This window comes from Trachymyrmex septentrionalis, unplaced genomic scaffold (genome assembly GCF_001594115.1).
Source record: "Trachymyrmex septentrionalis isolate Tsep2-gDNA-1 unplaced genomic scaffold, Tsep1.0 scaffold2, whole genome shotgun sequence".
Taxonomy (NCBI): Eukaryota; Metazoa; Arthropoda; class Insecta; order Hymenoptera; family Formicidae; genus Trachymyrmex; species Trachymyrmex septentrionalis.
The window spans coordinates 525,214-550,655 of NW_017305179.1; the positions used below are offsets into that span (position 1 = coordinate 525,214).

General features: G+C 36.5%; 2 protein-coding genes across 2 annotated transcripts in view; one reads left to right on the forward strand and one right to left on the reverse strand.

Annotated features, from left to right (window-relative positions):
- Positions 1-439: 439 nt before the first annotated feature.
- Positions 440-14,221, reverse strand: LOC108747331 (NACHT and WD repeat domain-containing protein 2). The gene is made up of 26 exons (XM_018484732.1): positions 14,016-14,221; positions 13,765-13,853; positions 13,198-13,314; positions 12,799-13,002; positions 12,537-12,681; positions 12,023-12,248; positions 11,756-11,954; positions 11,370-11,612; positions 11,102-11,299; positions 10,781-10,920; positions 10,063-10,665; positions 9,703-9,808; positions 9,463-9,635; positions 9,072-9,291; positions 8,253-8,465; positions 7,774-7,975; positions 7,566-7,689; positions 7,012-7,365; positions 6,319-6,537; positions 6,103-6,249; positions 5,777-5,982; positions 5,502-5,701; positions 5,200-5,369; positions 4,960-5,118; positions 4,645-4,834; positions 440-638 (listed from the first exon to the last, which is right to left on the reverse strand). The coding sequence occupies exons 1-26, from the start codon at positions 14,116-14,118 to the stop codon at positions 489-491; spliced, it is 5,100 nt and encodes a 1,699-aa protein (XP_018340234.1). The 5' UTR covers positions 14,119-14,221; the 3' UTR covers positions 440-488.
- Positions 14,222-14,805: 584 nt separating this feature from the next.
- Positions 14,806-25,442, forward strand: part of LOC108747482 (transcription-associated protein 1) — a 13,698-nt gene continuing 3,061 nt past the window's right edge. Inside the window, exons 1-5 of the mRNA XM_018484987.1 lie at positions 14,806-14,964; positions 15,089-15,388; positions 15,664-15,858; positions 15,997-23,832; positions 23,996-25,363. Coding sequence (XP_018340489.1) covers positions 14,842-14,964; positions 15,089-15,388; positions 15,664-15,858; positions 15,997-23,832; positions 23,996-25,363 — 9,822 coding nt within the window. The 5' untranslated portion in view covers positions 14,806-14,841. The remainder of the gene's footprint in view (positions 14,965-15,088; positions 15,389-15,663; positions 15,859-15,996; positions 23,833-23,995; positions 25,364-25,442) is intronic.

Below are 25,442 nucleotides of genomic sequence, written 5' to 3' on the forward strand. Positions count from 1 at the left end.
TGTAAAACAACTTCACATTATTTGTAATACAAATGTATTTTGTATTTCAACGGAGCACATGAAAATATTTTATATTTCTTTGGAGCATATAAAAGTATTGTTTTTTTTTTTGTATTTTAATATTAATAACGAAAAATTTTGAAGAAGTATTTTGTATTTTGAATATTATAATTGACAATTAATCTTATTATTTGAATTACAAAATAAAAATAATTTTTAATCTCTCTCTCTCTCTCTCTCTCTCTCTCTCTCTTTTGATTTTAAATACAAAATACGTAATACTTTCAAATGCTCCTCTGAAATACAAAATACATTTGTATTGCAAATAATTTGTTTTAAATAAAAGTATTTCAAATACATGCCCCCAGCCTCTGCTAACGAGACTTCTACCATTTTTTTTCATTTTTTTTTTAAAGAAAGCTTGACTACAAAGTGTGACAATACGAAGTACTAGCTTCCGCAGCGATGCTCAGAGTTCAGTCCGAGTTTCATTCCGCGTTTTCATCCGCTTCCTCGATCGTTTGCGAAACATCGCCAGTTGACTTCACGCTCGTGGACAAATCATGCGTCACGCGGGCGATTCGGGCAGCAGCTTTGAATTTTATCGCCGCCCGATACTTCTCGGTCTTCTTCTTCCACTGAAACAGAAAATCAACGCGTCATAAGTGATTAGAAAAAAAAACAAACAAACTTGGACAAAATTCATAGAACCACTCATATTCTCTTTAAATTATTTTTAAATTTTGCATTCTTTTCGCGGTTTTAATCGCATATGCGCAATTTGTCCATTATACCAGATATAATATAATTAGACTTTAATAGTCGGATCTCATATTTAATTAAGATCGTCTTAAGATGTCATTAACCAATCAGAATTAACATCTTAAGACATTATTTAAAATGGTCTTAAAAAAAACAAATTATAAATATCATCCCTATTCTATTGATTCTTATTTTAGATTCCATTTTCTGAATTTATATTAAACGAGCTTCATATTCTGAACTCATTGAACTGGTATATATAAGCGGTAAATATATCAGTTAGTGGATATAAACCAATGTTGGACAAAGTGATAAAACATTTCAAATATTAAGCTTTTAATGATAGGTACGATTCTAAATAAATTCATTATTAGATTTTTATAAACAATAAATTTATTTAGAATCGTTTATATATCATTAAAAATTGAATATTTAAAATAAAATTTTGTACCATTTTGTCCAGCAAATTAGGTCATGCCCACTAACTGTTCATTAACTGATTAACATTTACTTTGGTAGGAAAAAACTCTGGTAGACAAAATTTTTATAATACCCCTCAATATTTTTAAGAATTTGTATTTTAAATTTATGAAAATTTTTTAAAAAATACCTTGAATTTTTTCCGAAATGCATTGGAGAATGCTTTATATGTATATAAATCTATATGTTCTTTATAGATGTGTTCCAAAATTGACTGCCAGTACTGAAAATCTATAGTGCACGTAACGTAAATTGTTGCATTTTCAGTGCTGGCAGTAAATTTGGAACATAGCCATAGCATTATGTTAGAACAAAAGGATTATTTTAATAAATATGTGTTTCTATACAAAGAACGCAGCAATGCTTAAAACGTGATCAGATTAAAAATTAAGATTAAGATTGGATTTAACCAATCAAAATAAGTTCACTAAACTTGAGATCGATTTTCTTTCTTCTGATTGATTAAATTCCAATCCAATCTCGATCTCTCAATCTCTAATCTGATCATGCCTTTAGACTCTGCGCATAATGGAGGAAATAATGGGTGCATCCAAAAGCTACGACCGCTCACTGAGCGCTCAGTGAGCTCTTGCATCTGATTGGCATATTTCGTTAGAACTAAAAATAGTGCTTCTGGATACACCCATTGAATGGCTACTGCGCCAACTTTTGCAGCGCAGTAAAGGCCTACACACAAAAGAATAAATATTAGAAACAGGAATAAATATTAAGATTTCAACCTATCAGATATCAGTTACATTGGAATATATGGCTTCTGATAGGTTAAAAACTTAATATTTATTCCTATTCCTAATGAGTGCATTCAATATTACGACTGCTCACTGAGCGCTCAATGAGCTCTTGTATCTGTTTGGTTTACATTTTTAGAATATGCCAATAAAATGTAAGTGCTTACTGAGCGCTCAATGAGGAATCGTGCTTCTGGATGCATCTATTCTTTCGCTTTTATGGGAAAGCTAATTAAAGAGATAAAACAGATTTTTACTATAATTGGCTGTATTACCATACTGCTATTGGAAGTTTTCTTTACCCTGATTGGATTATACTTTTAGATCTAAAAATATAACCCAATCAATCTGAAGAAAACTTTCAATTGTTGCAAAATAAACATTCTGCTGAACGTAGCCAATTATAGTGAAAATCTACAATTTGTGTTACGTATTTTATAGAATTTTTTAGTATGTTTTAAAACACATATATAAGAGTCATTTTACGCTGATTAGTGTAATTGGCCGATTAGTCCATTGAAATTGGCCAATCGCATCGTCAAACAAAATAATAAATGCGATTGATCAATTTCAAATGGCGCTTAGTGAGCGGTTGTCGTTCTGAATGCACCCATTAGGTGCATCCAGAAGCACGACCGCTCATTGAATGCTCAGTGAACTCTTGTACCTGTTTAGTCTATATTTTTAGATCTAATGGAACATGCCAATCAGATGCAAGAGCTTACTGAGCGCTCAGTAAGCGGTCGTGCTTCTGGATGTACCTATTGTGTCTGGCGCTTTCCAGGCGCCACTTTCGCTGAATCTTGCACGAGCACGAGGGGATCAAGAGGTGTGGATTAATATCGTGAGCACGCGATAGTGGTGAGGCTCGTGTTCGTTTGCTTGCTGATAGAGATGATTCATTAATTATTCTTCTATCAACAAATCGTCATCAGAAGGAACAAATCTTCACGTTAACGAGAAAGAAGAGGAATTCCATTCGACTGCGATGCGTGACTTTACGATAGGATAGCTTACATGTGACACGTGCTGCACGTGCTCGAGTATGCCAAGGAATCGAGGATCTATATGAATCTACGTGATAAAACGATGTGACACAGTTAATCGATTTCTCGTAGGTTGCACGAAGGACGTGAAAAGTGAGGCTGAAATTGTTGCGAAACCGAAAGACCGACGGCGCCGTCTCGGCGAGGTCCACGATTACCCTGTGCGACGATATATCGACGATTGCGTCAAATGCGAGTATCTGGGGGACCATCGGCAACATCTCGCGTAAGTCTCGACGTTTATCAACTGTATTTACTAACTACGATCTTCAGACCCACATTCTTTTGCTGTGATAATAAACCTAACCTAACCCTAACCTAACTTGTGTGCGCATGTAAACACGAGTCTCGGCGCGCTTCGACGAAAATTTTAATATAGAAATTATTTTTAATGCATAATTTTAATTTTACTTTATGGTAAAAAATATGAAATAGGAAATTGTATACTGCTAGTAAGTTTATATGCATGCCAACTTTGTTGACAAGAGCATTTTATTAGAACAAACTCCTGAACTTGTCTCTCTATTTGAGTAAACACTGACAACAATTTAAAGTGTCATTTTGGTTTATCATGTGTTGCAAATAAAAAAATATTTTATTAAACTTTTATAACAAGAGAATATTTGATTACTTTTTTATTTCTGAGAAATTTTTTCTTTTAGATGAATGTTTTAAATACTTTTTATGTTGAAGAGAAAAATGAACTATACAAGAAGTTCAGTCCTAAGATATAGAAAAAGAACAGGCCTGTGGTAATTTCATCTTTGTTTAACATTGGCACACAATGGCTTCAGCAGAACACAATAGTTTTGCAACTATTTTATGATTAGATCTGTTCGTGTTGTTTAAAATCTCTAAAAATGTTTGCATTTGAAATGAGATAAATATATATTTGTGCATCGAAGAGAAAGAAAGCGAAGTACTGCTTAGAGCAAAAATTGCAAGCAACATGAATAGGCTAAAGGGCATTCTAACAATGCATTGCAAACATTTGTTGGCAGTTGAAACGTTTGTCGCGACAATTAATTAGAAGTGTTAATGGTATTATTTATGCTTCTGATTGTCGCGATAAACATTTCAATTAGCAACGGTTTGCAACGCATTGTAGAATGCCCTTAATTGTCTGCTGAGATAGGATCATTTCTTTAGATCTAAAAATATAAGGCCTGTTCTACAATAGAGTTGTAAGTGGTAAGCTGTAAGAAATTAATCAGTCGATTATTCTTGTTACACTTAACTGTGCCAATTTCTTACGGCTTACAACTTGTGACTCTACTGTAGAACAGGCATAATCCAATCAACGCAAAGAAAACTTCCAATAGTTGCAAAATAAACGTTCTGCTGAAATGAGCCATTGAGGATGTAATATTAAACTGGACATATGTGTCTCATGCGATGTGCCTCTGTGCGAAAGCTTTCTAAGATTAAAAAAAAGAAGAGAAAAGAAATAAACTATACAAATAGTTCAGCTAAAAAGAACAAGCCTAGGTTTAAATATATTTATTAGCAAGTGCATGTATTTATTAAGAACAGTAACCAAGTTTGATTTTATTTCTTTCTCCAAAACATCAAATACTTGTATATATTTATTAATTTTTCTTTCTCACCTCTTCGTCACGAGACGGCACGTTTTCAAGATATTCGGTCATCTCAGGTTTCTGAGGATCAGCTATCGCCAATACTGACACACAACCATCGACTGTTCCCAAAACAATGCTCTTACCATCATGCGTGCTATCGATGGCACTTAATTCAGCTTGTACTCTGTAATTTGCTATTATTTCACAATCCGAAGATCTGTGAAATGTATATACATATAATGTATTCTAAACATACTCAGTCAATATATAGGTATAAATAAGAACGAAATTTCGAAGTAACTTCTTATGATTTAATTCCATTATCCTTGAATGTATATTTACCTGAAAACTCTGATTGTTTTTCGACCGCTATGATAATACAACACATACTCGTCTGTACGATTAAACATTGATATAACAGTAAACACTCCTTCAGCCACCTTAGGTATATAGGTTTTCACGCTTGTACCCTTCTTTAATTCTATGAGTTCGAGACCACCTCTAAAATATATATATTTAGTTGTTTTTTTTTTTTTATAATTAGAATACATAATTAAAAATGTTTGAATAATGTTTCCTCACCTACTAGGCGCGTACAAAGTGTATTTGCCATCCTTGCTGATGTTTCCGCTCCATTTTGGAATCGTACGTATAATCTTTTTCTTGTTAATATCAAGAATTATACCTTTATCGGAACCAATGATACCTATCCATTGGGGTTTGTTAGGCATCGGTGTAATACATACAATATCCTATTAATATAAATTTTACTGTTTAAATTTATAACAAATCAAACGTTTGTCAAATATTTGTCTTCATTTGAATCATTTAAAATTATTCCGCTATGATATAATAATTGATTTGCCTATAAGCGAGCTCTTTACCTTAAATCCGGGCAACTTTATAGGTATTTTGCTAATCAGCGCTCCTGTTTTCGCGTTATAAATTATAACGCAATCCCTGTTGCCTTTGTCAGCTGCTGGTACAACCAGAAAAGCGTCATCCGATGTTATCACCACTTGTCGGAAGGGTGTACTGGTATTACTTCTTACGGGATACTCCAAAGAGAATATTGTTCTGCCATCTAATACGAGACATGTATTTATTAAAACTTCTCCCAAGATATTCGCGTTGTGTGAATTGTCGAAAATTCCCTTACCAGGAATAGTTCTCACGACGAGAATCGCCGTAGTTCGTACGTTTTCTACTCCTGTGAGATTATTGGGCCTCGAAACGGCTATGAACTTCGATGACTTTTCTATCAATGTTAACTGTTTGACGTTCTTTTGCTCCTCTTTGAACAATACTTGCTCCGTAATTCTATTCCAAATGAGAACATTGCCTGATTCGGTCGATACAATATACCTGAAATGAAAATTACTTTTAATAATCAAGCTTTTTTTCGATTAAACTCATCACAATAAAAAAAATCCAATTCCACTAAATCATAACTTAGTGAGATTAAATTGAATGAAATTAACTTACTTGCTGTCCTGCGTAATGCAAGCGTGTGTAACAATTGCTCCCAACGGACTGTCGGCCAGCTTCGATATTAGTCTACCCGTTAATAAATCCCAAACACCCACGCAATCTCTGGTAACTGTTACGGCCAAGTTACCCTCCTCAGCCAAACTGTTTTACAATATACAAAGTGAATTACACACGCAATTTCTATTTCTATTTCTTCCTTTACAGAATTACCTTAACATGTCTATCTGTAGTTCGTGCCTGTCTATGACGTGAACTTGCTCGAAAATATTGTTGATATTCCACACCTTGACGCTTCTATCAATGCTTGACGTTACAACGCTATTCCAATTTCCGACAGTCAACGCTTCCAATTGAATGATCCTTGCAAAGTGCGCATCTAGTATCTTTACCAAATCAGATGTCTCGAGCGACCAAACGTACAGATTTTTCCTAAGAAAGACAATTTAAACTCATGTAACTGTGTTCTTTTTTTATAATTTATAGAATGTATAATCAATAATACTTAGAATTTATTCAATAAGAGCAATATTTCCTGCTAGAAAAAATTTCTTCTCTATCAAAATACAATATTATACTCCTTTATTTTAATTTTTAGAATTTTAATTTTGAATTTATTTATAATCTCAAGTCAAGTCTCTTGTTATACAGAATAAGTTTCCATCATTTCTTTGCATTTTAAAATGCAATTTATTTATTCCTCTCCTCTTTTAGCCGTAATTATTGTTTGTATCTCGATGTATTTGTTCTGATAAAATCATCTATTAGATTAGATTTGATATTGAATCGGCGTAAATGTTTATAATTAAATTATCTGTTCATAAGGTTTCCTAGTTTCATTTTTTCTCGCCATCTATAAAACTTCAAGTTAAATAAAAACGATGATAGTTCTCAGATGACGCGCACCTTACACCAGCAACAGCATAATTCTTGGTGCCGCTGACCATAACAGAGTTCGAACATATCATTCGTGTATTGATATTCCTGACTCCATTCGGCAACATTAAAACATGCGCGTCGCTTTTACTTTCCAAAAACCACACGATGAATCCATTTCCGGTCGTCGCCAAGAGCGTTTCTTCCTCTCTATCCAATTTCAGCTGTAACAGATACTCCACGTCGTCATTATATGCTCGCGGCATGTCGAAAACTTTTTCCCAATAAGATGAGGTCTCATCGCTTTTATATTTCGTGATTCTATAATCATCCTTGTTCGTACATGCGTACAAAGTATTCTTGTCCTTCGTCATGATCAAAGCACTGAAAAAATCCACAACAATCTTCTGTTATTGTGCTCTTCCAATACAACCGCTGTTAATAACAATTCTAAATTAGAAAGGGCATGTAAAAGTTAAATATAAAATCCAATATAATAATCTAAGATATAAAATGTATTACTCTGTAAATTGTAATTAAATTCTTTGTCCTTGTTTAATTTAATAACAATTCTGTCTTCTTACCTGTGAAACTGGAACGGGTCTAATGATGTCTTCTTCCTGTAAGTATGCAAAAGCATACGTGTGTCGTCGAGACTCCCCGACCAGAATATAATTCTATAGAGATCCAGATTTGTATATTCCACACCTATAAGAAAACGCAAAAATAAGAATGATGTAGGAAATGTATGTTTGATGTAATATACATTCAATATAATGATCTACTTCTTACATAAAATCGGCCATTTATTGGAATCCTCGGGGTTGCTGTGAGTATCAAGCAGATTTCCCCGCAAGTCGAATCTACACCAGCCTAGCTTCCCGTAGATAAAGGCGTACTGATTCATTAAATGCACGCCGGCCACTGCATCCCCATTCGGTAAAGGATTGTCGATAACGACGAATTCGCTCGTCAGGGTGTTCAAAACGACACTCTATAGAAAAAAATCACGTGTCATGAAATAGCTCTCTCTCTCTCTCTCTCTCTCTCTCTCTCTAACTAGAAAAACTGTATTTTGAATTAATTCAAAGTTTTCCTCAAAAACGAAAACATCGGAACATTGAGAAACTCTGAGTTAATAAAAGATTTTTATAATTAAGTTTGAGATGTAAAAATGAAAAATAAAATTCATTTAACTTTAAGTTGAGAAGAGTTTTATTTTTCTGTTTTCTCAAAAATCAGTTTGTCAGAAAATCAGATTATTGATTTACTTGATAATTAGTCGTAAAAGCCGCAGCGTATCTGTTGTCGGGGCTTAAGACTAATCGTTGCATTATACCCTCCACGCCGGGATTAACATCTCTAGCCATGTCACTGGTACTCAGATCCCAGGTGATAAATTTATTGGATATCGATACGATGTAGCGATAATCCGACGTTAAACAAAATCCGAATACCGCGAACTGATGACCTTCCAACGAATACTGGAAAATGATGTCATGTTTTAAAGATATTCAAATTCACATTACTTAGATGGTACGAAGCTCCACTACGGTCTGAATGTTAAGATATTGAACTACTATAAATACCCCAAAATTCCCAAATCTTAAAAAACTGTAATAAACTTATTGCGAAAAATATTGCCTCGGCCGAGAGTCGAACTCGGATTTCTTGCATTCCATGCGAGCGTCCTAAGCCTTTAGACTACGGAGACTTGTCTCGGGGGATTATTAATATTTCAGATTAATTGCGTTGAAAGTCCGATAACTATATCGGCACATAATTATCATATCTGAAATTAATTCATTTAATTGAATATATAATATATAGTAGTTCAACATCTTAACATTCAGATCGTAGTGGCGCTTCGTATCATCTAAGTAATGTATTGTAATATAAACGGTCTTGTTTTCAATCATATTGTTTAAAGATATTCCTCTAACAAATAAATTACATAGCTCCGCAAAGACAAGAAATTTTTTATATGCTGTAGCAGTATATAATTTTTACAATTTATTGAAGAAAGCAGCACCGAGTTTTCTGACTAAAAGTATCGAATAATTTGCTATATAAATGAATATATGGATTACTTTTAATGGTCCACCAGGTGTGTGCAGACAGTGATAAAGAGGAAGCAAAGCGCAATTCTTAACACCGTCATGATCACACGCTCGGAGCAACATTCTCACATTAACATTTGCACCGATCTCCGGCAACAATCGACCGATCAATTGTGGTGCAAGCATGTCAGGATGATTTCCCAGAATCGCACCACCTAATCTCAAAGCATCAGCAACTAACATAAGTTCTCTGGAAAAATATTCTGATTAAGAATATCAAATAATAGTGTCCATAAATTATCTATAAATATTTGTGAAAGAATTGAAATCGAGACATACAAAAATTAGAATATTTAATAAATTAAGAAATTATTAAAACTTTTGTGTTGTCCGAAAGAGTATTTCATCTCTCTGGCCTTACCTGACCAAACTTTGATTTTCAACAAAGTTACACGCGTCTTCGAAGTCAGAAAGCACAGCTTGTAAGGGACAAGAGCTTAGCTTAGCGTGCAGCCACTCATAATTGAATAAAACATTTTCGAAGAGATCCTTAAAGCGCCTTGCTCTTACCAAGTGAAATGGTAATTCGCCAAACTTTAGTCGTGAAAGAAAGAATAAATATCTTTAGCAATTATCTTTATTATAGCATTTTTCGTAGTACCTTTCGTAAATTATATCTTGAGATAGTTCCCTCCTTTGAATAAAATGCTAATGGTTGCTCCGGCACTTTTCTGTCCGCCACACCTTCCTTGTCTGTTAAATTGAATCTACAAATTGTAATATGTAAAGTTTATCGCTTTATACAATATTTCTTTAATAGTTAATAAAATCAACTTTTCCCTTTGGATTCAGTTTTTTAATGTGACATTTTTTCAGCTTAAATCATTGAGTTCATTATCTTAAAAATAAAAATCTAAATCTTTGTATATGAGTTTGTGAGAATTATTCTTCTTCTGCCTTTGCCATGAAGTAATTCACTGAAATTCAAGGTGTTACTTATCGTAATAATGTCACTATTTACCGATGTCTCTGTATCTCGGTGTATTTGAAAGGCTTCGGTTTGCCACCTCCCCAAATTCCCAGATAGTAGTCCGCAATCATTGAATGAAAATACATTGCCATGTTCATATTCTTAAAGTATCGCTCTTTGGCCGTGTCCCTGAATTGTCTATGGTACCAGTTTAACACGCTCACACCGTCCGCTTCTCTTTCACTCAGATAATTTGGTAGATCGTTCCGTATTCTGGTCCATAGTAAAGGTGGGATACGTCTCACCGGTGGCAAATGGTACTGATAAACATCGTCGAGAACCTTATCGTCCAAGGAAATCAGATCCTCGAGCTCAGATTCCGATAAGCCGGACTTGGCAGCCGTGATATAAGCCAAAGCGTGGAAGACCAAGATTTTGCCATGCTGCTTCTCGATCCTCTCGAACAGCATCATTATACTGTCCATCACTGTGCTAGCTAAGTGCGTGTCCGCCGGTTTTGTGTAGCTACGCCATCGACAAATCTCTGCGAACACAAGCTTCACAAAGATCGGTAGGGAACATTTTGATATAGCGTTCGCCACCAAACGCCATTGGTAGTTATTCAGATCCCTTCTCGCTGTTTTCATCCACATTCTACAAGAATTGTGAATAACATACAAGTTTCAGAATAGATAGACAATATTTTTTTTATCAATTTAAAGCAAATCTTTTTCTTAACAATTCTAATAATTGATGATTATTTCTTCACCTTATCACGTCCGTAGCTAAATCTTCGCCCAAGGCAGTTACCTCGATGAAGCTTTCTTCGGTGTCTATCATCCTACGTAACAACTGATAATCTCTCGAAATCACTGGATTTGATTCCTCCGCTGCGCACGATAAAATCATCTGAAACATACACGTATACGTTAATTGAAGTTAGATCTCTTCGTACAGAATCGACACGATCGGAATTTAAGCTTTCTCTTAAAAGTTTTTTCTTTCTTAATTTTTGTTTTTGTAATTTATTTTCTTTTATTATACTCACATTATTTAATGACTGACACATTATTTAATGATTCACATTTACCTTACAGTTTGGTGGTAATCTTATAGGCAACCACGATAGTTTGTTACCCTGTACACCTGTCAGCTGATCGACACTATCCAGAAACAGTAGAATAGGCTGTTGGGTGTTAGTTAAGGTCAACAAATATTTAAAGTAGGCTGTGAGCGGCACCAGGTCGTCTGGGATTTCTTCAAACGATAACCCATAATTGTATGAGATCTGAAAGTAACGACAAAAACGACGTTTTATATCATATTTCAAAGCGGAGAGAAGTATAAATAATACTCACTTGTTGACAGATTGAGATCAACGTGGGCGTGAGCGCACTGCTGTCTGGAGTAGTGCCGAGAAATCGAATTATGCTGATCGGTTTTTTACCAGTCAGCCAGGTACTGCTCGTCAAACCCGCACTCTTCGCTAAAAGGGAAGTCTTCCCGCATCCTCCTTCTCCGTATAACACTAATGGCTTATCGCTGTCGCCTAGCATGTAATTTTTTATTTTCTCTAACGTGTCCTCGCGTCCGTAAAATACCTGTGAATGTGATAAGCTTGTCAGTCTTATTTTTTTTAAACTTCGCTTCTAACTTTATTTAAAAGAGCATAACAACAACAAATTAATTTAATACTTAACATGTTATATTTCAACTAAATTTAAAATCTTGATGAAATTTCTACCTTTACAGAATTATTGCAGGCGTGCAGGTGTTGCAAAATCTCGGTTATTATTTGTCCCTGCGCGGAATTGTCTTCCTTCCTCATGGCGCGATCTACAAGCTTCACTATGTTTCTGTAAAAGTGAGTGATGAAGTGCTGAAGATACTCGCCATGGGTTTCAGGATCCAGACCCTCTCTTCCTATCCATTCGACCGTGTACCTGCATAAACCAAAGTAATCACAACAGAAATATCTTATTGTGTATTTTCGGAAAAGGAGAAAGTATACCTCTGCAGATTCGTGCTTTCGATTTTATTCGGTAGCCGTTCATCTCTAAGATCGGCCAACAATTTCGAGGCTTCGTTGTCTAAACTTCTATTAGCTATATCCAGAAACAGACTGGCCTTCCTCAGATTTTGGAGATTAATGTTGTTTATATACCGTACATACGCCAGGCAATGGTTTTTCGTATTTTTAACGTTTAATACGCCGTTAATTACTTCCCGCTCAGTCACTGTTTTAGGATTCATTATATTAAGATTTTATTAGAATGAAAATGTGTATGATATGCAATACTTGAATGTCGTCTAAAAAATATTTTAGTCTTAGTATTAACGATTAAAAATTTTAGATAATTATATTGGGACATAATTTTATATTTTTTGAATGATTATTTTTAAAATTGTATGAAAAATTATCTTTATTAAATAGAGACGTATAAAATTTATTATTTTTTATTATTTTAGCGATATATACTTTATTAAGACCGAGCTATTTATTATCTCTATTGGGTCTTTCTTACCAGACATGAAATAATTATGCATTATATCTTTGTCGAACTTCCCAGAATTAAATAAAGATTGCGCGCCCTTCCTGAACAATTTTTGCATTTTGCACATAGTGTCCCACCAGATTGCTTGATCCTCTTGTTGCAGTTTAGGTATTCTCTTAAAGATGTAAACACAAAGATATAATTACAAGAAAGAAATACTTACATAATGTAAATAATTGGTAGTCGCTGAATTACATAAGTAGAATTACTAAACTAGTTGAAAGTTATTTACTTTATTGTTAAAATTTTTAAGGATTGATGAGATCGGTTGCAATATACTTGTAGGTGGCACAGCATTGCTATCCTTCTTGTACCACTTATCCAGAAGACTAACGTCCATTCCTTGACCATCCAATTCTGTTCTTAACATCTCTAGTTCTGAACTGAGAACATATGTTGGTATAGGACGGTATCCATACTTTTGTCCAAGGAATACCTGCACATATGAAATTTTTATTATATTAGTTTCTTATTAAAAAAATACATTTGATAATCTTAATTCTAAAGTTTGAAGATAGTTTGATTTTTTACTGGTAGACTGGATATAATTCTAAAGTTAAACATGTATATACTCTCGACAAATAATTTTGGCAATCGAGGATTAAATCATTTAAATTAAAGAGTTACTGACAACGAAATTAGGTCCCATGGATAATCTCTGACAATTTTCTATTTCTCTCATACACAGCTCTGTAGTCATATGATCGTCAGTGGCTTCATCACGTACACCCCATCTCATATCAACCACCTGCGAAAAGAGGTTTAACCATTATGTAAGGCAAATTATTTTTTCTAAATAATACAATATGTTAGTTTATATTATTATTGACCAGAAAAAAATTATTAATTAGATAAATAAAATATAGTGATAATGATTTATACAACATCTGATTTTGTTAATTACTCAAATCTACTTAATTATATGATACACACACGCGCGCGCGTTGTGTGTGTGTGTGTGTGTGTGCGCGTGTATGTGACCTAAATGTAATTATCAAGTTGTCCGATCTTTATCAAGGATTAACATGAAAAGGTCGAGTCATATATGTATGTTATTGGTACCTAGCACCGTAAAAATCAATTTCTCTATTCAAGACGTATAACTCATGTTTTACTATGTATATCTAAGTATATATCAGTTTACTAAATAATTTGTTTTTATGTGTTATGTTATTTTTTTTTCTATGAAATGTCCTACCTGAAATTCTAAACCATGTTTCTCTCTGCAATAGTCTTTAAGTTTGGGATAGCACTGCGCCATCAAAGTATTTCTTTCCATTGTTGTATCTAAAATATAATAAAATATATATAATCAATAAATATAGTGCTATCTCATATTGCATTAAGTCATTTTATTTTATATTGCTTTTCTGTTTTCTTTCAAACTTTTTAACATTAAATTTTCTATTTTACTTATTTTATTATCTCCTGTGACTATTAATAGCTTACCAGTAAAGGTCGAGCTTGTAAATATCCGCACAATTTTCGAACTGACAGGCGGTAAGGATTTCAAGGACCCCGAAAAAATTGAATCAATCGTTGTTTCATCCATGTTCTTAATGTACCTTGATCTTTAAATTAAAAATTTAAATCAATTGAGATTGCATCTTATCGCTTGTAGCAATATCAGCAAACTGAAACCTGCATTGCGTTTCCAGTGTCTTATACATCTATCAATAAAAGTATAGTATCTCGTGAGCTACATGGAGTTTGTAGGACATCTTTGTTCGGGAGTATGTTTTATCACATAGAATTCTTATATCGTCTACTATAACTTGCATATTATTTTATATTATGCTACTACAAAAGTCAACAAATTACATAGTACATATTCTTTTTTTAAATATACGTTATATAAATAAAAAAAAGATTCTAGTATACTGATCAAAATGGTTGCTAAGGCTTGTTTACACAATATAGACTCATTGATTTTAAGACATATATATTCCTTTAGCTCAATATTTGTGAAAAATAAATATTTTTGTATTAGATATTTAATATTTAACTATAAATTTGTTAATATATGTATGCTTTTATAACTTTAGATTAACGAGTAACATAAGAAAATTCTTGTTCAAAAGTTTAAAAATTGGACTATAAAGATATAAAAAAGAAAACCACTTTATGTAGCAATTATACGCATTTCTATATTTCACATTTATACATTTAGTTTTAATTTAAATTTTCTTGCACGTTTCTACGTGTATGTATTTGATTTTTAGATCTTCTAATGGACTGTCTATAATATTTACAAGAATCTTTTATAACTATTAAAATGGCACCTGATCCAGTAACACAAATGAACACATATCGTTCATACGTCACCATGTTGGCTGATCCAGTTTCAAAAGATGAACTGAAACTGAAAGCAGCTCAAGAATTATCAGAAAACTTTGAGGTATATAAACTGTCATACAAATATCAAGATTATTCGTGCAGTATAATAGTCATTAACTATCTTTTGAAAGAAATTATATATATTTAATTATATTAATTATAACAATATATTAAATTAATTGTAGATCATCATGTGTTCATCACAATATGCGGGATTTCTCGACCATATGATGAAGATCTTTATGAAGATATTACAAGAGGGAGAACCGCACTTTATATCAGAATACAATATTCAACAAGTTCGAAAACTAATTCTGGAAATGATACACAGATTACCAAGCAATGAATACTTGCGTCCATATGTTAGGCAAATTTTGACTCTTATATTCAAATTACTAGAAACAGATAATGAAGAAAACGTGTTGGTATGTTTACGCATCATAATCGATCTTCATAAACAATATAAACCGACATTTAATCCAGAAGTAAGTAATAATGTATATATGTACTTTATTGTTTTGAGTTACAATTCACCTTATATTCTTTTATTTACAATTTTTAAACATTTCAAGCTCTCTCAATCTTTTATAATTAAAGATATATATATATAGACAAGTTCGAATTGAAACAAATTTGAATTTGAGACTCCGGAGTCTCACTGATTATGAATCAATCGGTTTCACATTAAAGCCACGTGTTATACCACTCATTTATTTTATATTTAAAGTATTTTAATCCTTTTTTTCTTTTTCCGCTATAGATTCAATATTTTCTTCAATTTGTCAAATCGGTGTATAGCGAGTTACCAAAAAATTTATCAAAAATATTTGAGCCGCGTCCTCCTCTACGTGTGAAAGATTTGTCAGAAATTAACATAGAAGCACTATTGAAGGAAACGTTTACGATTACAGCGATACAAAGCGAAAAGAAAGCTGCGGATGGTACTGTTGTGACTGTAAGTATTCCTTACTTATTTGATTCTATTATAAAATTCGTAATATTCGATATATAGAGCATGATAGAAAGTACACGACTCAAATCAGCGAAAAGAAAAAGAAAAAATAAAATCAATGATATGTTTTATTATTTTTAGTATAATTTGATTCCGAAAGCAGTGTTGTCCCTCAAGGTACTTCAAGAATTACCAATAATTGTAGTATTATTGAATCAATTATACAAGCAAAATGTACACCAGGATGTATCAGATTTCGTTCCAATTGTGATAACGACTATATCGCTCCAACCTAGTCTTCAGCATCGAACATCACCTGGATTCAATAAGGAAGTCTTCGTTGACTTTATGGGCGCACAAGTCAAAACACTTTCATTTCTTGCCTACGTCATGAGATTTTATCAAGACTTAATATCGCAAAACAGTACGATGTTGGTCAAAGGTATACTTGGCTTATTTACTCTCTGTCCAATGGAAGTAGCTCACTTACGTAAGGAACTTGTCATAGCTTCACGTCACATACTAGCTACGGACCTACGAAATCATTTTATTCCTCATATGGAGATTTTCTTTAACGAGGATATTTTTATCGGTCACGGTTGGACCGCTCACGAGGCTTTGAGACCTTTAGCTTATTCCACACTCGCCGATTTAGTACATCATGTTAGGCTTCAATTGCCCCTCAGTGACGTGTCCAGAGCGGTACACTTGTACGGCAAGAATTTGCTTGATCAAACGTTACCCACAGCTGTTCAGATGGTTTCTTGTAAATTACTGATGAACCTGGTGGATACAGTTAGGCAAAGATCCGATGCCGAAAACAGCACACAAGGACGCGAACTGTTAATACGTATATTGTTGGTTTTTGTTCTGAAATTTAAAACCATTGCCAAGATCTATATTCCAATTCTGCGAAACAAAACGAAACAGTTACGGCCAGCCGTAGCGGACAATACGACCGAAGATACAAAATCATGTCTCGACGTAAATGAGGAGAAAGAACCACCAAAATCAAAGTTTGGTTTTCCGACTTCACAGGCGATGAGCTACAATGTGGCGGATTACAGGAATTTAGTGAAGAGTCTGGTACACGGTACTAAAGCTATAACATCTAATTGCATCAATAATCGAAACAATGAGGTGCCGCAAACTAATCAGCTTCAGCCGAAAGAGACTTTGATTTATATACAACTTGTTAAATGGGCTTTACCAGCTCTAGACATTTATACGATAGGACCACCAGCTATAGGCGTTCCCGCACAGCCAGGCAGACCGATGCAATCCCAAACTATACGAACGCGAGAAGAAAAGGAGGTGTTAGATCTTTTCGGCAATGTATTCACACAAATGAACCCCCAAACATTCCAAGAAATCTTTTCCGTATCCATAGACTATATGGTCGAGAGAATATTCAAAAACTGCGCTTTGCAGATAATTGGAAGTTCATTCTTGTCGAGCCACACTGTTTCTTCAACGTTCGCGACAATATTAGTGGAATATTTACTGGAACGAATGAGCGAAATGGGCTCAAACGTGGAACGTAGTAACTTGTATCTAAAGTTGTTCAAGCTTGTTTTCGGCAGCGTATCGCTATTTCCTGCCGAAAATGAGCATATGTTGCGGCCACATTTGAACCTAATCGTAAATCGTGCCATGGAGCTAGCAATGTCAGCAAAGGAACCGTACAATTATTTTCTGTTGCTGCGCGCATTGTTTCGATCTATTGGTGGTGGCTCTCACGACTTATTATATCAAGAATTCTTACCTTTGCTTCCTAATATGCTGGAAGGATTGAATAGACTACAATCCGGCTTACATAGACAACATATGAAAGATCTCTTTGTCGAACTGTGCTTAACTGTACCCGTGCGTCTTAGTTCTCTGTTACCGTATCTTCCGATGTTAATGGATCCCTTAGTCTCCGCTCTCAACGGAAGTTATTGTCTAGTGAGTCAAGGTCTTCGAACCTTAGAGTTATGTGTTGATAATCTTCAGCCAGATTTTTTGTACGAACATATACAACCAATTCGTGCCGAATTAATGCAAGCTCTCTGGAGGACACTACATAATTCTAACGATCAAGGTGTTGTCGCCTTCCGGGTTCTTGGTAAATTTGGTGGTGGAAATCGAAGAATGATGATTGAGCCGCAAAAGTTGGAATACAATGATCGTGAAACCAATTCTCCTAATGTAATAGTTTACTTCCAAGGACTATCCCAGCCAATCGATTTTCCAATGGAAAAAGTGATCGAGGCTGCGTTCAATGCACTGAAATCCAACACGACGGATGTGTTCTACCGTAAGCAATGTTGGGAGATCATATATTGCTATTTGGCCGCGTCCTTAAGAATGGACGACGCCGCTTATCTATGGTACGACTTGTTTACGCATCCGAGTTTTAAAGAAGGAGAGATACCGCCTCAACAAGGACCACACTATAAGTGCTTCGATACCGTGGCGCGAAACGTTCAGCAGACCGCATTGACTGGCATGTTTGTTGCAGTAGAAATCAAAGAATTGAGACCTTCGGTTCTCGCCACCGTCGTTGCCGTTGTGAGACATTACACGATGATTGCCATAGCGCAACAAGCTGGTTTATTCAGTTGGACGGATAAAGAAATCCGAAAGGATATGCAAGGTCAAGACCCATTTGTTCTGATTGATGCTCTTGCCGTTATAATGGGTCACGATGAGAGAGAGCTATATAAAGCGGGGTACTTGACGCTTGTATTAATATTAGAAACAGCAACGAATATTCTGGGTTCCAAAGAACGAGCCTGCCAATTACCCTTTATGGAGTATCTAGCGGAAAGAATGTGTTCGCTGTGTTACGAGCGCGCCTGGTATGCCAAACTTGGTGGTTGCATAGCGATAAAGTTTCTATTCGAACGAATGGCTACTAAATGGGTTCTCAATCACTTATTTGTTTTTCTAAAGGCTCTCATATTTGTGATGATGGATTTAACCGACGAAGTATCTAACGGTGCTATCGATATGGCAAAAGAAAATCTAGAAAAAATGCTAAGAGTCTGTATGAATCCTGGAATTCAAGAGGGTAACATGGAATTGATAGAAGCACAAAACAAGAGCTTGTACGAAGTCACTCGCGAACTGGTCAAGCAAGTGACATCGCCGCACACGATCGTGCGTGAACAGGCTATGGCCTCGATACGTCAGCTTGCCGAAATACAAAACAAATCGGTGACGGAAGTTATGGAGCCGCATAAGGAAGTTTTAGCAGATGTGATACCACCCAAGAAGCATCTTTTGAGGCATCAACCGACAAACGCACAAATCGGCTTAATGGATGGTAATACATTCTGCACCACCTTGAATCCACGTCTTTTTACTATTGATTTAACCATCATGGAGCACAAGATATTCTTTCAAGAAGTGGTGGGTATCTGCGATGCGGATGAAGCCACTCTCAATAAATTTGCTTGTTATAAATCAATTTCGAATCTAATGCCCGTAAGAAAATCGGCATTACGAGCGCTTGCAGCTTGTCATTACATTGTTGGCTATCGGGAAAAGATACTCACGGTTTTATACAGAGCTTTAGAAAGACCACATGCTGAGTTGCAGGAGACTGCCTTTGAATGCATGAAAACATTCATTGCTGGTTATCAACTTGATATGGAATCTGTCCACACAATGATGCGACCTATGTTATTGACATTAGGTGATCATAGAAACTTGAGCCTGAATTGTGTAAGGAGATTATCATATCTGACGCAGCTTTTCCCGAGCACTTTCAGCGTTACTTTATGTGAGCAAATGTTGCAACATGTGAAAAAGTTTTTGGAAAATTTGATTCAATCTCATAAAGGTATATCAAAGTCCGGTGAGAACGAGCAAAAAATTACCATCATTATAGGAATATATCATGACATTCCGGCGTCATTACCAAAGTTCAATGACGCACTTTGTAGACTCATTTTACAAACTGAAAAATCGCTACTAGTCGAAGTATCCAATCCCTTTAAAGAACCTCTAATGAAATGTCTTTTGCGTTATCCGACAGATGCGCTCAATCTGTTTCTTCATGATAGCAATATCAAAGATCAACAATGGAGTAGATATCTAGAGTATCTTATTAGCCACAAGGATGGTAAACCATTTCGTGATATCTTACACAACAGCACAGCGCGCCTTGTCACGATGCTGCTCGCTCACTCGCAAACGAATTCCAGTTTGACTCACATGGAAAAGAACGAAGTTCAATATCGAGCGATCAAGATCATTGGTATACTTATCAAATACGATGAACAATGGTTATCTACTCAGAACCAGTTGGTAGGAGCATTGAAGCAGATCTGGTACAACGACGACTATCAAGCATTACACAAAAAAGTCGAAGGTGTCGAATATTGTCATTGGAAGGAACCAAAGCACATTGTCAAGATTCTCCTACATTATTTCCGTCATCAACCAAATGATATTGATCTACTGTTCCAACTGCTTCGGGCCACATGCGACCGATTTGTGCCAGACTTTCAATTTCTAAGAGATTTTCTAGAGAACACAGTTGCGCAGGAATATACAGTCGAATGGAAACGAAGTGCTTTCTTTCGTTTCGTTGAACACTTTCCCACAAACAACATGTCACAGGAATTGAAGGCCAACGTTTTGCAACTGATTATAATTCCATGTTTTGCGGTAAGCTTTGAGCGCGGCGAAGGTATGAAATTAGTTGGTGGCGCACCTATGCCTTATCAAGATAATCCTGAGAATGTAGTATCTGTATTTATTAGCAAAATAATTGATCCGGACAATCCATTTGGTTCCGCCGATTGTGTCCGTATTTCTTTATTGCAATTTTCTTGTCTTCTAGTAGAACAGGCATCGCAGCACATTCATGATGTTACTAATAAAAGACAAGGAAATAAGTTGCGTCGCTTAATGACATTCGCCTGGCCTTGTCTACTAGGCAAAAATTGTGTAGATCCAACTACTAGATATCACGGTCATCTTCTTCTTAGTCACATAATTGCTAAATTTGCTATTCACAAACGCATAGTCTTGCAAGTATTTCACAGCTTGCTAAAGGCGCATGCCGTGGATGCGCGTAATGTTGTACGGCAAGCATTGGAAATATTGACACCTGCAATGCCAGTGCGGATGGAAGATGGTAATACTATGTTAACACATTGGACGAAAAAAATTATCGTGGAAGAGGGTCATTCAATGCAGCAATTATCTCATATCTTACAACTAGTTGTAAGGCATTACAAAGTTTACTATCCAGTCAGACACCATCTGGTTCAGCATATAGTAAACTCGGTTCAACGTATAGGATGCACCCCGACCGCTACCATAGAACATCGGCGATTAGCTGTTGAATTAGCAGAAGTCATCATAAAGTGGGAACTGTATAGAATCAAGGAAGAAGCTGAAGCTACAGAATCTAACAGAGTAATTGTTGGTCAGCCGTCATGTTTAAAACGCGCGATTATCGATGATCCTTCTGGTAAACGTTTGAGCTCACAGATGCCATCCGGTAACAGTCCTGTGCCTCTTATTCTTCCCAGAATGGAACCAGGATCGACGAAACCTATTGAGAGAGCTCACGCGGATGCCGTTTTGAATTTCTTACTACGCTTGGCTTGTCAAGTGAATGACGTGACTACCATTCACGGTAATCCAGGCGAGCAATTATCCAGACGCTGCGTCGCTCTGTTGAAAATGGCACTGAAACCCGACGTGTGGATTGCTGAACACTGTGACTTGAAGCTATCCTGGCTCGATAAAGTTCTCTCTAGCGTGGAGAGCTCTCAGCCTAACTATGGTAACATCAGCATGGCATTGGAAGTGCTAACATTTTTATTAGGCGTGATGAAACGCGAACAAATACTTGTCAGCTTTAAACCACTGCAACGTGGAATAGGTTCTTGCATCGCCAGCAGCAACACTAAAATTATACGTCTGGTACATGGCCTACTGTCACGATTGATGACGATTTTCCCGGCTGAATTAGCTTCCACAAATATGACACCTAAGTATGAGGAGTTGGACACATTGTACACAACTGTAAGCAGATTTATAGCCGAAGGTCTGGCCACATATGAGAAAACTACCACGGCTACACCAAGTTCGCTTTTTGGCACACTTATGATGCTTAAAGCAGCCTGCACGAACAATCCAAGTTATGTCGACCGGCTAATAACTCCATTCATGAAAGTATTACATAAAATGGCCAAAGAACATTTGCACTCCACACAGACTGAAGCCAATCCTGTTACGAGTGAATTATTAATTCTCAGCTTAGATCTGGTGAAGAATCGCGTAGCAGTAATGGGTGTCGATATGCGCAAATCGTTCATAGGCACGATTTTGGTCGGCTTAATCGAGAAGACGCAAGATGTCAAGGTGATGAAGGCTATTACAAAGATACTGGAAGAATGGATGAAGAACAAAACTACCATCGCAATGAATCAGACACCCAGTTTGCGCGAAAAATCCATTCTGCTAGTGAAAATGATGCAATATGTCGAGAAACGTTTCCCCGACGATCTGGAGCTGAACAGGCAATTCTTGGAATTGGTGAATTACGTTTATCGTGACGAGACTTTGAAGCTGACGGAATTATCGAATAAATTAGAGCAGGCTTTTCTAGCCGGTTTACGTTGTATACAGCCGCAAGTAAGAGCAAAATTCTTCGAAGTATTCGACAATTCGATGAAAAAACGTTTGGTCGATCGTATCTTGTACATTATCGTCAGTCAGAATTGGGAGCATATAGGACTTCACTATTGGATCAAACAGTGCATCGAGTTGTTACTGGCTACCGTCAATCCCTCTACTTTGGTACAAATAACCAATGAAGATCTTTTGCTGCCTAGCATCACATCTATCATGCAAGGAGGCATGAAAAAAGAAAGCAAGGATCAAACGCATTTTGTCTGTCGTATCGGTCGTACCGATGAAGAGCCACTGGACACCAAGATACCAGAAGGAGACTCAAAGGACACATTCCTTGAAATGGACGCTTGGATGTCCAATCTTTCGGATTCGACAAGCGTCACCGCCACCTCCGAGGAAATTTTTGAAAAGCCCAGCTTGACGCAGATGATCAACAAACAGATACAATTTATGGAGAATGCAAAGAAAATCAAAACGGAGCAGTTATTACTAGCAACTGCTCAACTATGCCACATGGACACGGAGCTGGCGGAACGCGTCTGGTTAGATATGTTCCCACGAATATGGTCTATCTTAGAGGAATCTCATATTAATTCCATAAGTATGGAGATAGTGCCGTTTATCGCCAGTGGCGCACATGTTATCCAAAAGGACTGCCATCCAAGCGCCCTCGGCACATTTCTGGAGGCAATGGCGCACTGCAAACCACCGGTGGCCATACCGCCGCCCATAATGAAATACGTGGGTAGGTCCCACAATGTTTGGCACCGAATAACGTTAAGTCTAGAGCAGATGGGCGGAGAGATGGCAGTGGAGAATAACGGCGGTAACATGAAGAATAGGGGCGAACTTGACCTGTATCGCTCGCCTGACGACGTCGAACAAGTCGAGTGCGTCACTCCCTATTATGAGGTGATGCACATGCTCTCGGAAATGTACTCATTACTTTGCGAGGAGGACATGTGGTCGGGTCTATGGCAGAAAAGACCTGCACATTATAAGGAGACCCTGCACGCGATTGCGTTAGAGCAGCAAGGATTCTTTGAGCAGGCACAAGGAGCGTACGAGGTGTGCATGTCCAAATTCCGGCAGGATTACCCATCTGGTCCGGCACCTTATCATCTCAATGTGGAAATGCTTCTTTGGGAGAAACATTGGGAGCGCACTGTGAAAGAACAGAATCAATGGGAGATTCTGTTAGAACTGGGCAGCCAGAACAATTACAAAAATCCTTTCCTCGTCTTAGATAGCGCGTGGCGTATTCCCAATTGGCCGGTGATGAAAGAAATTCTGACCCAACTGGAACACAATTGTCCAAGGGAAATGAACTGGAAGGTAAGATAATTTTCAAGAAAAAGGTAAAATACTTTATGACTTTACAATTTCTTTCAATTCATTGATACTGACTTTGTAGCACAATTTTAAATGTCATAAATGTATATATTTTAATACTAAAAGATGATTGAATTCTTACATTTTTTTTTTAATATCTTTGTAGCTCAGTCTGTATCGTGGATTCGTAACCTTGTGCAGTAGCGAGGACCAACATCTGAGTACCATCGAGCGTTTCGTCGAGCATGCCTCTACTCAATGCCTGCGTGAATGGCGTCGATTACCACGTATTGTCAGTCATGTACATCAGCCACTGTTACAAGCAGCCCAACAGATAATGGAGCTTCAGGAGGCAATGCAAATCCATCAAGGATTGCTACATGGCAGAAGTAACTCGCTACACGACATGAAGGCTATCGTAAAAACGTGGCGCAATCGTTTGCCTGTAATAGCCGATGATCTCAGCCATTGGTCGGATATCTTTACCTGGCGGCAACATCACTACACCTTTATCTCCAATCACTATGATTCTCAACAAGATCAAACGATTAATCACTCATTACTCGGTGTGCATGCCTCTATGCAGGCAATTATTCATTTTGGAAAGATCTCGAGGAAACAGAACCTATGCGGTGTATGCTTGGACTCGTTGGCCAAGATTTATAGTATTCCCACGAACGTACCTATGGTCGATTGCTTCCAGAAAATTAGACAACAAGTAAAGTGCTATTTACAGATGGCCACTATGGGAGGACAAAATGAGTTGCAAGAAGGTTTAGAAGTGTTGGACTCAACAAATATGGGGTTCTTTACAAAAGAAATGATAGCGGAATTTTACGCGCTGAAAGGCATGCTTCAATCACAGCTAGGTCGTTCGGATGATGCCAACAAAAGCTTCTCTGCTGCGACCCAATTACATGACACTTTGGTGAAAGCTTGGTCCCTATGGGGTGATTATCTTGAAAATATCTTCATACGTGACGCTCGTCAAATCAACATCGGCATAAATGCTCTTGTATGCTTTTTACATGCCTGTCGGCATCAGAATGAATCAAAGTCGAGGAAATACATTGCCAAAATTTTATGGTTGCTCACGTATGACGATGATAAGTGCTCGCTCATGGAAACCGTAGACAAGTATGCCGTAGGTGTACCAGCTATTCAATGGTTGCCCTGGGTACCACAATTGTTGATGTACCTGGTGCGCAACGAAGGAACTGTAATTCTTAACTTACTAAGTCAAGTTGGTAGAATGTTCCCACAAGCAGTGTATTGCTCCGCTCGTACTCTTTATTTGACATTGAAAATTGAACAAAGGGAAAGATACAAAAGCGGTGAATTAGCTGCTGATAAGAGTCAAGATGGTGTCGAAAATCGAAACTCAACTACGGGTAACGTAACACAACAAGGAACATCGGAAACGAGTCATACGGTTCGTGCCACGGCGCCCATGTGGAGATGCTCAAAAATCATGCATATGCAGAGAGAGATCCATCCAACTGTTTTATCTAGTTTGGAGGGCATAGTCGATCAGGTTTGAATCTTTTATTCATTCAATATTATAAGACATGGTAAAAAATACGGCAAATATAATAGATATATATATATATATA

Coding starts and splice junctions, on each gene's coding strand:
- LOC108747331 (XM_018484732.1), bottom strand. CDS start 14,118: ATGGATGAAACAACGATTGATTCAATTTTTTCGGGGTCCTTGAAATCC. Junction 13,854..14,015: donor TACAAGCTCGACCTTTACTG/GTAAGCTATTAA, acceptor ATTATATTTTAG/ATACAACAATGGAAAGAAAT. Junction 12,249..12,536: donor GCATAATTATTTCATGTCTG/GTAAGAAAGACC, acceptor ATCCTAAAACAG/TGACTGAGCGGGAAGTAATT.